The sequence below is a fragment of the Dioscorea cayenensis genome, chromosome 4 (assembly GCF_009730915.1).
Source record: "Dioscorea cayenensis subsp. rotundata cultivar TDr96_F1 chromosome 4, TDr96_F1_v2_PseudoChromosome.rev07_lg8_w22 25.fasta, whole genome shotgun sequence".
NCBI lineage: Eukaryota > Viridiplantae > Streptophyta > Magnoliopsida > Dioscoreales > Dioscoreaceae > Dioscorea > Dioscorea cayenensis.
In genome coordinates, this window is record NC_052474.1 from 4,893,709 (window position 1) to 4,910,540 (window position 16,832).

General features: G+C 32.2%; 1 protein-coding gene across 1 annotated transcript; it reads left to right on the top strand.

Annotated features, from left to right (window-relative positions):
• The first annotated feature begins 1,023 nt into the window (after positions 1 to 1,023).
• Positions 1,024 to 6,634, top strand: LOC120259027 (mitochondrial phosphate carrier protein 3, mitochondrial-like). The gene is made up of 6 exons (XM_039266552.1): positions 1,024 to 1,363; positions 2,470 to 2,831; positions 2,919 to 2,962; positions 4,784 to 4,998; positions 5,108 to 5,232; positions 6,175 to 6,634. The coding sequence occupies exons 1-6, from the start codon at positions 1,064 to 1,066 to the stop codon at positions 6,239 to 6,241; spliced, it is 1,113 nt and encodes a 370-aa protein (XP_039122486.1). The 5' UTR covers positions 1,024 to 1,063; the 3' UTR covers positions 6,242 to 6,634.
• Positions 6,635 to 16,832: the final 10,198 nt, after the last annotated feature.

Consider the following 16,832-nt stretch of genomic DNA (forward strand, 5'->3'; position numbering starts at 1 on the left):
ATGAAAGCACCAATTTGATGCGGGAATCACACCAATTTCTTAGCGAGCTTAAGGGAACACAGTGAAGGGAGAAGAAGAAGAATAAGAAGAAGAAGGAAAGAAGAGAGAATTAGAGCAAATATTCCATAGCCTTCTCATGCATTGGACCCTCGTTTATAGGAGTCACTACAATCATTGTAACTGTCTTCTCATTGAGGCATTTCATCAAACATAGCATGTGCCAGGACACGTCATTTGGGGATATTCCCTTCTCTAACAACCATGATTGCTTGTATTAAAAGCCATTCATTGATTAATCTAATTACATCACTAATTAGCTAATCACGAAATCCTTGAATTTTCCTTCTGGTATCCTTTGTTGCTGTGCTGGCTTTGCCTAATTCCTGTGCCTTCATTTCCAGTCTCCACACTTGCAACACGATATGTTACCATTATTGTGTCCAATGAGTCTTGAACTCGAGACTTTTTGATTAACTCATCTTCATTTTCCGCAATAAGACCAAGTACTGTTATAATATGAGCCATTTGGTCCCTGATACATTCTCATTATAATTTTTTAAAAAAAAATTATTGAAAATCAAAATTTATGATAAATGAATTGTTTTGAGATTAGAAAACTATAGTTATTTGTCCCAAAAAAAAAACTATAAACCAAATTTAAAATTTATTATTATTAATTATACATTTATTTAATAATCATTAATCTTAAAGACGTTCTTCACCTCAATATTTGCCCACCAAATTAAGCTTCATCCAAGTTCAACCATCAACGAGATCCAGCGGTTCAACCTTTAAGACCGTTTCAAACCCGGCCTTCGCAGCCTACTGTCTAAAAAAATACACCAGGTTTTCCACACCAACTGACCAATCACCCTATTGGTCCACGTGTCATTACAACAACCTCTTTGTGGCCCCTCCCCCCCATTGTTTTGCTGTTTAGGACCTCACACCCGATTTCCTGCTAGTCCGAAGACTCTGAACGGTACTATAAATACCCCGTGAAGAAGAGAGGAAAGCGCATTTGCATTCTTGCGGAGAAAGCCTAAGCGAAAACCCCAAAGCGATGGCTCTCTCCGAACGCCGCCAGCCCCTTGTGCCTTCCTTCCTCTATTCCCCCTCCACGCAAACCCCAGGCCTCGACCGTCTCCTCCTTGGACGGAATCCTATCTCCGCCCCTTCTACTCAGCTGAATGGATCGCCTGCACCTTCTGTGTTTGCTGGGGCTCCCAGCGAGCCGCCCTTTGGGAAGATCGAGCTGTATTCGCCCAAGTTCTACACGGCCTGCACCTTCGGAGGGATCCTCAGCTGTGGGCTTACTCATATGGCTGTCACACCGCTTGATCTTGTCAAATGCAACATGCAGGTGAGCTTGCTTCTCCATTTGGAGTTGACTTGCCGATCTGTTTCTAGAGTTGTTTGTTTGTTGATTTGATGATGGATTTGTTCTGTTTTGGACCGATCTTTTGAACTATTTGTGGGCTCTTGATTTTTAATGGTTTATGGCAATATTTGCTGATTATATGCTTTGATCTTGGTCATCTGAGTTGCATATTCTTGTTTTTGATCGAATGATCTGCGTGCTGGATCTATTTTGCTGCGAGGGATGAAGGATTCGCGCTGTATAGATCTGGTTTCTTCTTTGATTTGAGGTTTTTTTTTTTTTATATTTAGCTTTTCCTTACCGCATAGACCCTGGATCTGAGATAGATATGCTCGTTAGCTGTTGATTTACTGATATTTTGAAGGAATGTTTGCTTATTTGAAGATATTATTGGTCGTTTTGAGTTATAGTCATTACTTCTAATTTTTTTATTGGTTTTTATCTTATTTAGGTCTGTTTCTTATGTATATATTTCTGATATTAGCAGCTGCTGGTCGCCCTGATTTTCTGGCATTCTTGTGAATTTATGGGTTCTTTAACTTTTCAACCGATTCTTTGTCACGTTGAATGAGTATTACTGCCAATTCTCTCTGTTTGTATTAGCTGTAATTGTGCAAAACCTATTAAAGGGACATTATATCATGGATTGGAGAGCAAAGGTTGGCATATAAATCTGTATTGTTCCCCATCTCTTTCGAATGCTTTGTCCTAGCCATTCTTTCATGGATTATAGCTATATGCATCCCCTGGTAGCTGAATTGGATCTAGTTTTTTGTGTTCTGTATCTTCTCAAATAATTTTGTCATGTCTCCTTCATTTGTACTTATGGTTGTTTGTGGACCTGTATCTAGTTTTGACAATTATAACTTCAAATAGTTGGTTGCTTTAATTTTGTCTTCTGATGTGCTGATATTCCTGTGACCAAATTTTGGAGGTTTTGTTTTTTAATTTTATTTTGACATGGCTGAGGTTCTGATTATCTTCCTTCAATCAAATGTTCTGGACTTTGGATGTTCCTTATTTTTTTAGACTAATCATACAGTACTATTTGGTTTACTAAACCTTATGGTTTTACTGCAATTATGCAGATTGATCCAGCAAAATATAAGAGCATCTCTTCAGGATTTGGAGTCCTGCTAAAAGAGCAGGGAGTAAGAGGTTTCTTCAGGGGTTGGGTGCCGACCTTGCTTGGTTATAGTGCTCAGGGTGCATGCAAGTTTGGATTCTATGAGTTCTTTAAGAAGTACTATTCAGACATTGCTGGGCCTGAGTATGCTGCAAAATACAAAACACTAATCTATCTTGCTGGATCTGCTTCTGCTGAAGTGATTGCTGATGTGGCCCTTTGCCCATTTGAGGCAGTGAAGGTTCGTGTCCAAACACAACCGGGTTTTGCTAGGGGTTTGGGCGATGGCTTACCTAAGTTTGTCAAATCTGAAGGTGCTCTCGGGTATGAGTTCTTTTTATTAGTGCATGTCTTCTCAATTTCCTCTTTGTCAGGAGTATGGTGATAACCTATATTTATTTGGGTTTTCAGATTGTACAAAGGGATTGTCCCTCTCTGGGGCCGTCAGATTCCTTGTAAGTTACTGCTCTTAATTTCAGTTTGCTCTCTATTAGGACACATACAATCAGAACCATTGAGCTCAATGCCTAGATCCCATTTGCTCAAATTTGGGTTTTTTTTTTTTTAATTCTTATTCCGTGAGCTTATTTTTTTTATTTTTATTTTTTCCATCTTTTGAGTGCATGACTTTCTTCAAAGATTTGTGCATTACATCCTTCTCTGGGCATATTAAAACTCAGTCTACTGGCCGTCCTTTTGTTTTCACATATTTGTTACATTTTGGTTAAGTAATATTAGAGAAAGTAATACTGCCCTTTTAGTTATGGTAGTAAATATGGATATGAATAATTTAAATTTGGTCTCCCATACTATAAGCTTAGGTTTTGAGGTTGAATAAATCATGCAGTATGTGTTTGATTTGAATTTAACATGGTGTCAAAACTTGTTTAATAGATTTGTTTCGATATTTTATGTGAAAATAGATCAATATGTGTTAAAGGAGCATTTTATAGTACATAACAGTCTTTATGTGTTACATTAGTGAATATGAACATATAAATATGTGTTTCCTGTCCTATAAGCTTAAACATTTGAGTTGAATTGGGTCTTGATAGCATGTGTTTGGTTTGCATCTACCATGACATGTAAGAGATATATTTAGCATCCATTTTATTTGATTTTTTTTGTTGATCTAGCAATAGGGTGTTGCATATAGTATGAACTGATTGGATAATTTTCATTTTAAGCTGGCAAAAGCGCCATGATCATGGGATTGGCCTTTTTGGTTATCTTACTTATATTAGTCTTCAGTCTTACATTTTTAAGCTTGTTTAGACATAATATAATTATGATTTTTTGGGGGTATAAATAATGACAATTGGGTCTACTTTGCACTCACAAACTCATGGACAATAAATTATTCAGTGAATTCCGTTGTTAGAGATACATGATACAAGAGTGTGTGCCAACACTTTCTAATTAGTTGTCGTCAGCATTTGGCTAGTTTTCTGCACCATAAAATACGCCTTCTCATGTGCATGTGGGCATTTTAAAGGTACTCCTTGCTGTTCAATGAGCACAAGCATACTTCGATTATGGTCCAGGACAATTGCATGCCTGTTATTTGTTATTCACTATATTAACTAGTTCATCACTTCTGAAACATGTGCAGGGGATTTTTCACCTCATTAGATTGGCCTGGACAATCTTTGTTACTTGTTATTTTGTTACAAATAACTCATTTCATGTTTTGCACATTGATGAGCTTGAAATCTACTCATGGTTTTCAAGTTTTTATATGTGCATATAACAAAGTGTCCTCTCTGCTTGAGTTAGCTCCATATACTATAATGGAGCTGTACTCCAATGAAGTGGCCTAAAAATTTCATCTGCAACTACTTGAGTTGCTGTCAAATGTAAATTCCACAGTGATGGTTTCAGATGTGTATCTATATGAATGTGTAGTTATGATGATTAGTCATGATCAAATAAGTGTCCTTTTGTGATGAGTGTTTCTTGGTCTAATCCTGTAGGTTATTTTTTCCTCGTTAGTTATCTATGATCAATCACTTGCTTGTCATTTCATGCCTAAGGAGTAATGTATTAAACATCTATGCTGATTCCATCTTAGGCTGTGTTTGGTTAGAGGGGTCGGAATTTTGACATTTATAAATCTGGGGCTAAACCAAATCCAATGTCTGGTTGCCCAGGGAAAATGTAGAATGAATTTCCAAATCTCATATTTGGCTTAAAATTTGGGATTTCAATTTACAGTTGGCTATGCCAATATCTTGGAATGAACTCCTCTTCAGTCTCTAATAAAATTAAATCTGCAGATACAATGATGAAATTTGCATCATTTGAGACAATTGTCGAAATGCTGTACAAATATGCCATTCCCACACCAAAGGACCAGTGTAGCAAATCTCTGCAACTTGGAATCAGTTTTGCTGGTGGTTATGTCGCTGGAGTCTTCTGTGCTATTGTCTCCCATCCAGCTGACAACCTTGTCTCTTTCCTCAACAATGCCAAGGGAGCTACTGTTGGTGATGTAAGGCTTTGATGGTTTTAAGTGTTGAACCTTTCTTCTTCTCATTATCTGCTTTACAATAGCTGTTATTATTTATGCATATTACCTATTATTCTCATCTTCTGTGCAGGCTGTGAAGAAGCTTGGACTGTGGGGTCTTTTTACTCGTGGTCTCCCACTTCGAATTGTCATGATTGGTACTCTAACTGGAGCTCAGTGGGGAATTTACGATGCATTCAAAGTCTTTGTTGGACTGTATGTAACTCAACCTTCCATTTGTTTTCTGCTTTATATATATATTATTATATATATATATCATATAATCTCATAATAATATTGTTTTTTGCTACTAAACAAATACATGAGTCCCATTACTCATTCTTGGACTACATGGGTTTCATCTTCTACATTTTTTGTAGTGGATAAAATTGTAGTAAACTAGCCAAGAATATTGCAGCATACCGAGTATAAACTGCACAGAAGGAATAAGGCTTGCATGGCTTTAAATCCAGCTTAAACTGAGCAGAATCAGGACTTGATTTAGGTGGATTTTCTTGAAGTTGGCCTAATGTGAAAATCATTTTACCTGACATTGTTAGTGAATTATCCCAGTTAATTAGGTACTTTCATGTTTGAGGCTAGAGTAGTAGTCTAACTAGTGCAATTATGGCAGATAAGGTTCTTATTTCTTTTATAAATTGGGGTTCCACCATTTTGGTTGATTTGGTTGAAATAATTGAAGAATTTAACTTTGATGCCAATTAACACCAATTGAGGTTAATTGATTGAAGTTTGAGAGTTCATCTGATCAGATGAATCTGGAACTTGGTTCCAATTGTATGAATTAAGAATTTTCATTTAGTTTACCAATATTTAATAGTTAATATTAAATAGAAAATTAAACAGTGTTGAAGTTTTGGCCAAAATGGCTAAAATAGTTTAATTCCATCTATAGAATAAACTCAATCAAAATTGGGTATGTGTCTTGACTCTGGGAATGCACATTTTTATTTTCCTATTGTAATGTAATAACAAACCTTTACGCCTATCCGCCATATCTTATGTTTCATTTAATTTCAAAAGATTCAGACTGACACTCATCTGCGTTTGTTCTTTGGTTGTCTGAGATTGAAAGTTTAGTTCAAGTGGCAAATTCTTGCTTATTGCTATCTGATTTGTAATTTACAAAAATTTCAGGCCAACAACTGGTGGAGTCACTCCAGCCCCTGCAGTTGCTGCTCCAGCAGAACTTGCTAAAGTTTAACTAAAGTTGGCTTCTCAGTTGGATGACTTCTTATAGAATCCAATAATCGCATTTTTTTGCACCGCCTTGTGTGGGGTGTACAACATATATTTTTCTTTTTTTCTTTTTTTTTTTTACTGAAAGAGTGTTTCCTATTAGATTTCCAGAGAGGTGGTTTTGACCTCAGCACACCTCGGCCGCGAGAAACCCTTATTTGATGCCAGTAATTATGGCGTTTCTTTTTTGGAATGTTAGCCACAAAACTGAATAGGGAATAATTGTTGTACTCATTCAGACCATGGCATTTCGGCAGAATTTTAGCATTTGCAGAAATTTGTAGTTCTATTGCTTCAACTGTACTCATACTATGCTATCCGAGGATCTTTATATTCTACATTTGTTTTTTTCCCCTTATTATGCTTTTACTTGTATTGCAAGTGGCTTTGATTTTTAAGATGGTTAGCCTGTATTAAGGTGCTAAGTGGTTTTGTTGTTAAAGAAAAATTCAAAATTAGGTTCTTTACATTATATAGGTGGTGGTCGTATAATTTATCATATGGTATGCTGTTGTAGGACGACGAGTACAATTATTTTGATGGATTTCTTACCACAACACCCTCTTTTTGCAGATGGGTTAACTTATACCATGGGGTTTCTATGTATTTTATTTCAATGCAACCCTTGATTTTTATATAAGTGATTTTATTGGTGAAATTATTAGTTTTCCTCCCAATATTAATTTTCCTGTAATTTGCACAATCGATATTTTTTTTTTTTGGACTTGAAATAGTTCTTAAAATGGCTTTTATTTAAGAAATATTGCTGTTTTGTAGTGGTCCAAAACAATGAATTACTAGTATAAACTATGCAAATTAAGACCACCTTCCCTACCTTAAAATATTAAGAATTTAAGTTATATGGTGCATGAAACTTTTCTTTTCGTCTCAGGGAGTTCTGTTTTTATCTGATTGGTTGCATGGGTTTGAAAGCATCTGCCAGTCACCCAGAGAGGGGGTTAAAACAAGTTATTTAATTACGGTACCACTGCCTGCAACTGCAATGTGTCGCCCCAAATTGAATTGTCAAAACTCAAAAAGCGCCCAGATAAAGCAATGGAATCTAATGCATGCACCAAATTTGATGTCCAAATGCAAATGCAAATGCTAAGCATGCACGAGTCCCTGAGAAAATCGAATGTGAGATATCACTTTCAAAATCCCCTGCGTTTTTGGGATCATCACCTTTTAAGGGCATCTTTGGCTTGATTCAACCCAATAAAACAAAGCATCTATTGTCGTCTTCTCCAGCAAAACTGATCCCCAGTGGTCAAAAGACATGCCAATTTTAAGAAACCAGCCCTCTTTCCCAGTAATAATTATCTTTGTACAGTTAAATCTCTATTATATAATTTGTTATTAATTAATGGTTTTCAGTTGAGGGTATTCACCATGTTATGTTGTTCAAATAGTTTATGCAACTGATTGTAGATGAATAAATAGATAATATTTTGAAGTAATATGTGCTAAAAATGTTATTAAGAAAACAGAGCTTTTTGAGTTAGTTCTATAGAAATATCATTCATTGTATTAAGGCATAAATCTACAATTAGAATTGCATAGATATCATATTAATGATTAAATCAAAAGATTCATAAAATCTAACAATTAAGTTATGTCACATCACAAGCCATTCAAGAGGAACTACTGCTATCTTTGCCTCTCTTCTCTTTGTCTTATTTTGTCCTTCATTAGATGCTCACTCAAAAAGAGGTCATCTAAAAAACCGAGTAAAGCCAGCCTTGCTTTTCTACTTTTCAATCATAAGCTATTGCTAGTTGTGGAACATTGCAAACAAACATAAATACAAATAGAGAAAGAGACTTGATCACAATAGATAGAAGAGATTATCATAAAAAATAATCATTTAAAAAAAAAAAATGTTCACTTTTAAAGCTCATATCAGATATTACTTGTTTTTTCATTTCTTGATTTACTTCATTATCAACATTTTATAAGCCACTTATGCCTCTCAATTCTGTTTTTATAAGCCAAACCTATGATCTTTACTCCTTGCATGTTCCATGTAATTCTAGCCTTATTTTAATACATGTGGATTATTTAGTTTTATAAAACAAAAATTAAAAATTCTATAGAATCTAAATCCCAGGAAAAATACAAATTTCTCTCAAAAGCATGAAACTCATGTTACCTAGCTAATCATATGATGGTGACATATAAATAATTTCAGTTAAAAATATGATCCAAGAGCATCACCAACTTCATTGTGTGTGTTTTTTTTTCCATATATACCAAACCTCTACTTCCTCAAACTTCTACAATGAAAAACAATGAAAGACTTATTGACTTTAAAGATGACAACATAACCACATATTGAAGCTGTTCAGGCATCATCACCAACAAAGATGATCAACCAAGAAAAACCATCTCTGAAACCATTTTCAATGGCTAAAAAGACCTATGAAAAAGAAAAAGAAGAAGAAGAAGACCATGAAAGAGATGAAGATTGGCTACAATTAAGTACTGGTGGAAAGACAACAAATAGCTGCTTCTCTGTCCAATCTTTGTGTTCTTTGAGATCAAAGAACTATCCAACAATGCATGGATTGAAGCTGAGTGAACAAGTTGCTTGGAGAGTTTGGAACAGTACTACTACTACTTGTTCCATCTCTACTACTTCTTCTTCATTCATGCAATATGATCATCAAGGATTCCCAGTGAACATGATGAAGGTTGTTACTCCTCCACAGAGACCACCAGCAGGTATCTGGTTCATCCTAAAAGCTGAAAAAAACCAGTGAGTTTGATAACAATCTTCTTCATATTTGGTTTCATTCAGTTGTATATATATGCCTTAATTTTTTGTTTGGCTTAGTTTTTTTTTCTTTTTTTGGAATGCAGTGGAAGACAACTATCACTACCTCAAATAAACAAGAGCTATTTGAGGATCAAGTAATAAGAATTAATTCCTTGTTTTCTCATCATTTGTAGATTCCATCATTGTTGATGAGAAATTTAGCAAGATGCATGGGTGTGTGTTGTTGCAGGGATAGTAGCATGAGAATCAGGTTGTTGCTGAAGTACTTGGCCAGCAAACTTGGATTGGGACATGAATCAGAGGTGCTTAATCTTATCCTTTATAAGTTTATATATGCATAGTTTTCTATTAATTTCTTTGAATATTTGGAAATTGATTGCATTAATCTTAGGGCATATATAGTTACAGAAACCCATACATCCCATGCAATGCATCCAAATGATATCAACTAGTCTTTGGCTGTTCTTGTTTGTTGTTTGTTTTTATTATTGATGGTACGAATGAATATTTATTAGAGTTTTTACATTTTTAATAAAAATAAATAAATTATAACTTACCAGTATTAATTCAACATGATAAATTGAAAAAAGGTACCAAATTTATTTTGAAATTATAATTCAGAAGTATATCTATAATAACATAAACTGAAATCTTTATTTCATTCTCTATCAAAAATTCCTTTCAATCATCTATGTTTTCATTCTATATTTTCTAGGTTTTTATATTTTGTTTTTATTTTTATTTTTTTCTTTTTGTCTATGTACTTCTCCTTATCTTCACGTCTGTTTCTTTATTTTAATTTTAATTGACGGTATTTTATTCACTTTTTTAAAAATTAAAAATTTTCAAATTAACACAAGTTTTAAACCAAGATTTGTAAATATCTAGAATCAAACACAAAAATAATAATATGTAAATTTTAAGATTGCTTATTATTACATTCAACAAAATGCGGCTTTTTTTTTAAAATATTGCTTTTTTTTAAATTAATTACTAAAATAGGTATTTTTAAAATTATTTACCAAATTAGGCATTTTTATTTTTTTAATATTAAATTTTAAACTTTTTTAATAGCTGTGGGTTCCACTGGTTTTTTAATATTAAAATTTTATTTTTTTTAAAAATCGGCAGGTCCCACTAGTTTTTTAATATTAAAATTTATTTTTTTAAAACTGAGATGGGTCCTACTAGTTTTTTTTAAATTAAAAACAATTTTACACTAAAACCCTTATCATTTCATAAAATTTTTTACAACTAGTTTTATTCTCACTTCTATTTTCACTAATCCTAACAGATAAGGGTTTTAGTAATATTCGGTTAAAAATTTAAAAGATAAAAATTGTTGTGGTTAAAATTTTTTATATACATAAAAATTAAAATTATCTCCAATAATACATAAAAATTAAAATTATCTCCAATATTAGAATAGTCAAAGATGTAATTGTTAGGGTAGGTGGAGAGTATTATTGGGGGGTTGATGGGATGAATTATTGGTGGCAAGTGGCACCTACCCCATTCACAAGAGCTATTAGATCAAATTCATCATAACCATCCATTTGTTAGGTGAAGGCCTAAAAATTATCTCATAGTAAAAGATGTAATTGTTAAGGTAGGTGGAGAGTATTATTGGGGGGTTGATGGGCTGAATTATTGGTGGCAAATGGCACCTATCTCATTCATAAAGATGCATTGGATCAAATTGATCATAACTATCCATTTGTTAGGGTGGAGCCTATATAAACCGTCCAAGTCCCTCTGTGAAAAGCACACAAGCAATATTAGTATGAAAGATCCATAAATATGAGAAGTTCTCCTCTAAAAATTTGAGTCATTTTAATTTCTTTATTTTTCTTGCAAATTTATTTTATTTCTTTTTACATTTAAGTAAGAAAATTCATATCCTTGCTAATCGAACGAAAAAAGCGCTACTTTTAGTTGAGAGGAACACCGACCAAGGGTTGCATGTCGTAATATAATTTAAATATTGTACTTGTTGAATAATTTTATAATATATGTAATTGTTTTCGTTCATTAATAATAATGAATGAGTTTATTTTAGTGAAAGTAGAAGTGAGAATAAAACTAGTTGTAAAAAATTTTATGAAATGATAAGGGTTTTAGTGTAAAATTGTTTTTAATTTAAAAAAAACTAGTAGGACCCATCTCAGTTTTAAAAAAATAAATTTTAATATTAAAAAACTAGTGGGACCTGCCGATTTTTAAAAAAAATAAAATTTTAATATTAAAAAACCAGTGGAACCCACAGCTATTAAAAAAGTTTAAAATTTAATATTAAAAAAATAAAAATACCTAATTTGGTAAATAATTTTAAAAATACCTATTTTAGTAATTAATTAAAAAAAAAGCAATATTTAAAAAAAAAAGCCACAAAATGCCAAGGCATTTAATTTAGCAAAGAAATAAAATATCAATTCTTTTATTGTAGTATTTGATTAATATTTATATTATTCAAATATATAATTCAATTGTATTTTTAATTTTTAAAAATAATTTTTATGATCTTATATATTAGTATACTTTTATAATTTAAATTAAAATTCTCATTAAATCAAGAATACAATCTATTGGTATCCATAGGTCTTTTCAAAAGACAAGAGTGTGATTCAGCTTGCACGTTTGTCTCCTACAAGCATTACACATTTAAGTTGCTGATTTTTATTAACATTTACTTTCTATTTTAGACATATTAATTAGGAGCATTATATATATATATATATATATATATATATATATATATATAATAGTTAAATAGTATTACATTAAAAAGTTCTTATATTTAAAAACAGTATAAATTGTATAAAAAGAGTTTGGAAGTGCAGTATCATTAGAAATTTCAAATTTTATTATAATATATTATTATTTATATAGTAGTTTCTCCTCCAATTCAATGAAGCATGTATAATATGGTTATCCTTAACCATTCTCAAAATCTCTTTTAGAAGTGATTTTATATATAAATGATATGGTTTGTCTATGATTTTATTATCTATTTATTTTCTGTGTGAACTTATCCACAAAATAGACATAATATACAATTATTTTTTAATTCACTAATTTTAATCATAAATATTAATATGCTTGCATCATTACAGATATTTTTATGAAAGACTTAAATTAATATAATCTTGAATTTTTTTTAATACGTTCAAGGTAAACTCTGCCATAAATTCAAAATCTACTCTGCCACAAATTCAAAATCTTTGTGTGTATATATACACACCTTCTTTATATATGTTGTATTATTTAATTTCTAATTAAATAATAAATTCTTCCATGGGTAGTTAACATAGATAAAATAATTGCAAAACTAATATGGTTTCCACAACTTGTGGGAACTTAACAAAGCTATTTTCCCTATAATTAATAGGCAACACCAAATGATAGCTTTAAAAATAATAATAATAATGGGGAAAAATATAAGATATGAATAACTTAGAAAGTGATCACACCCACTAAGAACATATAAAATCCATGTGTGACATATTTTATGTATGTTGGACAAGAAAATCCATTCAGCACCAAGTGTGGTTATAGTTGCATGTCATACCAATCAAGTATCTAAGTGGTGTACTTTCACCCACAATAATTGACTATGGTATGATAAATGATTTAAATAAGAAAAAAAAATTACAATGATATTAATGTGTATTAGTTATATCAATACAAATAAAAGTCATTTCAAGTAGGTAAAGAGAAACCGTATTCCAAACATACACCTCATATGAAATTAAAGATCACTTATAATGGCTATTAAAAGACTCGGCAATAAGGATGGTTGAAGTGATAACATCTTATATTTTTTAACTTTTAAATATAGTGTAATAGTTTTTGATATTTGTGATTGGAAAAAAGTGAAAGGAGACTTTAGACTTGCATGAAGTTTTGTTTGTATTATGCTATGTTAGGTGGGGAAAAGGAAAGATTAAACTATTAGTTTGTTGACTTTTTAAATTTGGTTTTGTTAACTTTTGACAAAATTAATGGAGATGATTGGATGGTTCATTATCTAACAATTCAGTTTATTGTTAGTCTTCAAAATTTTGCCTATCATAAATGTGTTCATAGTTTTGTTTTGTTTTTGTTTTTTTTTTTTAGTGCCATGAACTCATGATAGCTTAATGAAATATAATATATTACTGTTTATATATATGTATGTATTTTTCAACTTCCATATTAGGTATGAAGATAGCAATATCTGAAAAGTCATATTGGTAATTCAATTATCTTTCTTAATATTTATACACAAATTAACAAGTGTGAACACATCAATTTTTTAAAATTTTTGCACATAGATATTGACTACTGAACTGTTATTTATATAGCCCACTCTTATACATACATACATATTATTAATGACAAAAATTTTAAATTAAAACAAAAAAATTTTATAAGATGTAAGCAAGTATATTTTTTTTATTATTGGTTTAGCAATAATCTGATGGTGAGAAATTTTGTATTCTAATATTTTTACATGGTTGAAAATCAGGTGGAAATTACATGTAGAGGACAAGGCTTACATCCATACTACACACTGAAACATGTTAGAGATAACATATGGTGTCAAAGGGAAGTTATAAGTACACCAACCAAGGATCATCTCATGACCCTTAATTACCACAGGAGGATCTAGTCTAGGTTTTATATGTATATATAAATATATACATATCTTATGTATAATCTATTTATTAATTTTTTTTTTAATTCCCCAAAGCTTAGTCTCTGTTTCTACTGCTTCTAATATCTAATACATTAAAAGGTAGGAATGCAAAAGATTAGAGTTATTATGAGGCTGCCATGAGTCTCATTCCATGATTATGAAATTTTAAAGTACAATATTAAAAAAAATTAAAATAATAACATATCAATTAGGAAATATCAGAAAAAAATTATTAACAACATTATGTAAAACAGGCCCAACAAGGTTGGTTTTGAGCTTTGGTTGGGCCATGAGTTTTGAGAGTTTGCATATCTCAAGCCTATACTACTCTCAATAAAATTGGAATTTATCCATTTTTATTAAAGAAAATCTCTTGACTGTTTATATGGTTTTCTTTATATTTACTATGCTTTATATTGTTTCAATTTTTTTACTAATAAATATGATTACTCTTTACAGAGCACATCATCTAGAACGTTTTCTAGTATAGTTGGAATTACATTCAACGATTTCCATCATCTCATGCACAGTACTAAACAATGTCAAACATTAATTATATACAGTAAACCATTCACATTCCATTATACACGTAATAACCATTAGTTGATGATCTAACAGTTATCATTAAACATACTTAGAGAACAGTAATACTGCATACATACACAATTGATGTTTACTCTATCACGTTTATATATATATATATATATATATACATAACACCACCACCCTCTCTTTTGATAGCCAACACCACCTTGTTCTTCACCAGTCCCATACTGATAAAGAGATGAAGATGGAAGTGACAATGTAGCAGACAGAAGTAATTGAATGGGATAAAAAGTTAGTTTATTTAATCTCTTTGCATGGTAACTTGTGAAGAAGAATTATTTTTACCCAAAGACCAAATGATGGAGAGGACATTGGTCCCCAAATATTTGTTGGGCTTGTTCATTTAGAGCCCAAGTTATATCTGCATCATTATTTATTGGTGGTCAGGATGGTAGGTAAAGAAGCCTGCAAAAAGGTGGCTGCATTGAAATGGTGAGTTACTTTAACTGAAACTTAAATTTTAGTATCAATACAATCAAATGAAATAACATAAATTGATGTCAATATTGATAAGGTCTGTTTTATTTAATTTTTAAAAAATTTCATAATTTTTCCCTGATAAAATTCTCTCTTGTGTGTAATCCATTGCAACAGTTATTTTGGTTGTGATAAGCATTGGGGCATAGTGTTCTGTAATCACCAAACTATGAATTTGATACATTAAATCAAATAATTTTTATTATAATTTTTGAATTGTGTTTTTAACTAAAATATATATGCATATATATATATATATATATATATTTTGGAATAGGTCCAACCCTAGGATGTCTTTCTAGGTATAGGGATAAGGTGTCAAGTGGTCCAAATGTTGGTCTGGAAGTCAGGGAGGGACAGGAGTCTGAGACTCTGAAATGCAAAGGAATTTAATTTTTATGGATATCAGTTTATTTGAAGCCAATGACCTTATCTACTAAATAAATAAATAGCTTAATAAACTTGTTTCTTTTCTGAGATTAAGACTTATATTTTTGAAGTTATTTATAGAACTTCCCTGAGTTTCTATCACTCTGTAGGGAGGAGGGGACCTTATTCATGAATGCTCTCATTAACATGTCTGCACAGCATCCTGACAGAGACCTAAATGGAATTAAGTGCAAATGCAATGGTGGTTTTGCAAAATGAGAACACATTAACAGATGGCCCATCTTTTTCTGGTGGGGTCTTAACAGAAAGGGGACATTCTGGTGTGTACCAGAAGAAGCTGATTATTCCTGCAGATGAAGTTAAAACCATTGAGGTCCCAGAAATGAGCAAGCTAGCACATGCCTTTGCTTCTTCTAGAGATGATGATGGATCTAGTCTTCTTAATGCTTCTTCTTTCATGTCATTCTGGACCACTCTCATCAATTCTTAACCCATATTGAATGCATTATATGATGCGAGTGTAGCCTCCACTATATATATATTTAACAGAAAATTTATAAAAAAACATAAAAATTAAAATAAAAATAAAACACCAGCACACTTGATAAACCAAGTGTGTGTGTGTGTGTGTGTAGTGTGTGTTTATAAATTATTAGTTGGTTAGATATAAACATGTTAGAATGAGAAGTTGATGGATAGGAAAGACATGAACATGTAGAATGAGGCACCCATAATATTTGATGGACAGCCCATGCTTGGTTAATAAGAGTTGAGGGCACATGCCATTAACATTCATTGTCATCTTCTTCATCTCTTTCTTGAAGACTTAAAACTGTTCTTAGACAATGGCCCACTGGCGCCATGCAGGGATGCTCCCTCGCCGCCTTGAGCCTGGTTATATGCACCGGCACCGGGCCCTGAGTTGTTCAAGAGATGTCAGCCGGGTCTTGGCCGTTAACGACGCTCGACATTGCCAAAACTAACATGGATTCAAGATTGCTCACCTCTCTTCATATCTCACACACACATACATTAGCCTATGCTTCCTGTCTTGTTATGTCCGGTGGTCGGAAACACCAAAGATAGCAAGTGGCTACCTAAAACAGTCTCTAAAATCTCACTCTTTTTACTATCTATATATATATATATATATATCTTAAAACATTGTTAATTAGTGAGAGAGGTTTATGGGCAAGTATGTGTTTATTAATGTCTAGGTTCATGTCTGATGGACCAACTGTTTTTGGTCGGTCGTTGGAGTTGGCTACCATCTGCTTTATTTAATGTGTTAATATAGAAACAGAGGCATATTGCAGTGCAGAGTACTCTGTACAAAAATTTTTGAACCTCGATCAACACCGAACTATATTAAATACATAATAAGTAAATAATGAATTTGGTGTATAGTAACTTAGTAAAATAAAAAGTTAACCATGTGGAAAAGACGGACAATAAAAGGAGAATCATGTGAGGATAATTCCTGCATGCATGGCAAGTTGGCCAACACTGCATGTTTTGGCGTCAGAGATGAGACTCAGTCGCAGCACATGAGAATGCTTTGCTTGTTTACTTGGTAGTTGTGGCTTCTCTTCCTCCTCTCATCATCTGATCACTCCACACTTGAAA

Coding starts and splice junctions, on each gene's coding strand:
- LOC120259027 (XM_039266552.1), top strand. CDS start 1,064: ATGGCTCTCTCCGAACGCCGCCAGCCCCTTGTGCCTTCCTTCCTCTAT. Junction 1,364..2,469: donor TTGTCAAATGCAACATGCAG/GTGAGCTTGCTT, acceptor GCAATTATGCAG/ATTGATCCAGCAAAATATAA. Junction 2,832..2,918: donor AAATCTGAAGGTGCTCTCGG/GTATGAGTTCTT, acceptor TTGGGTTTTCAG/ATTGTACAAAGGGATTGTCC.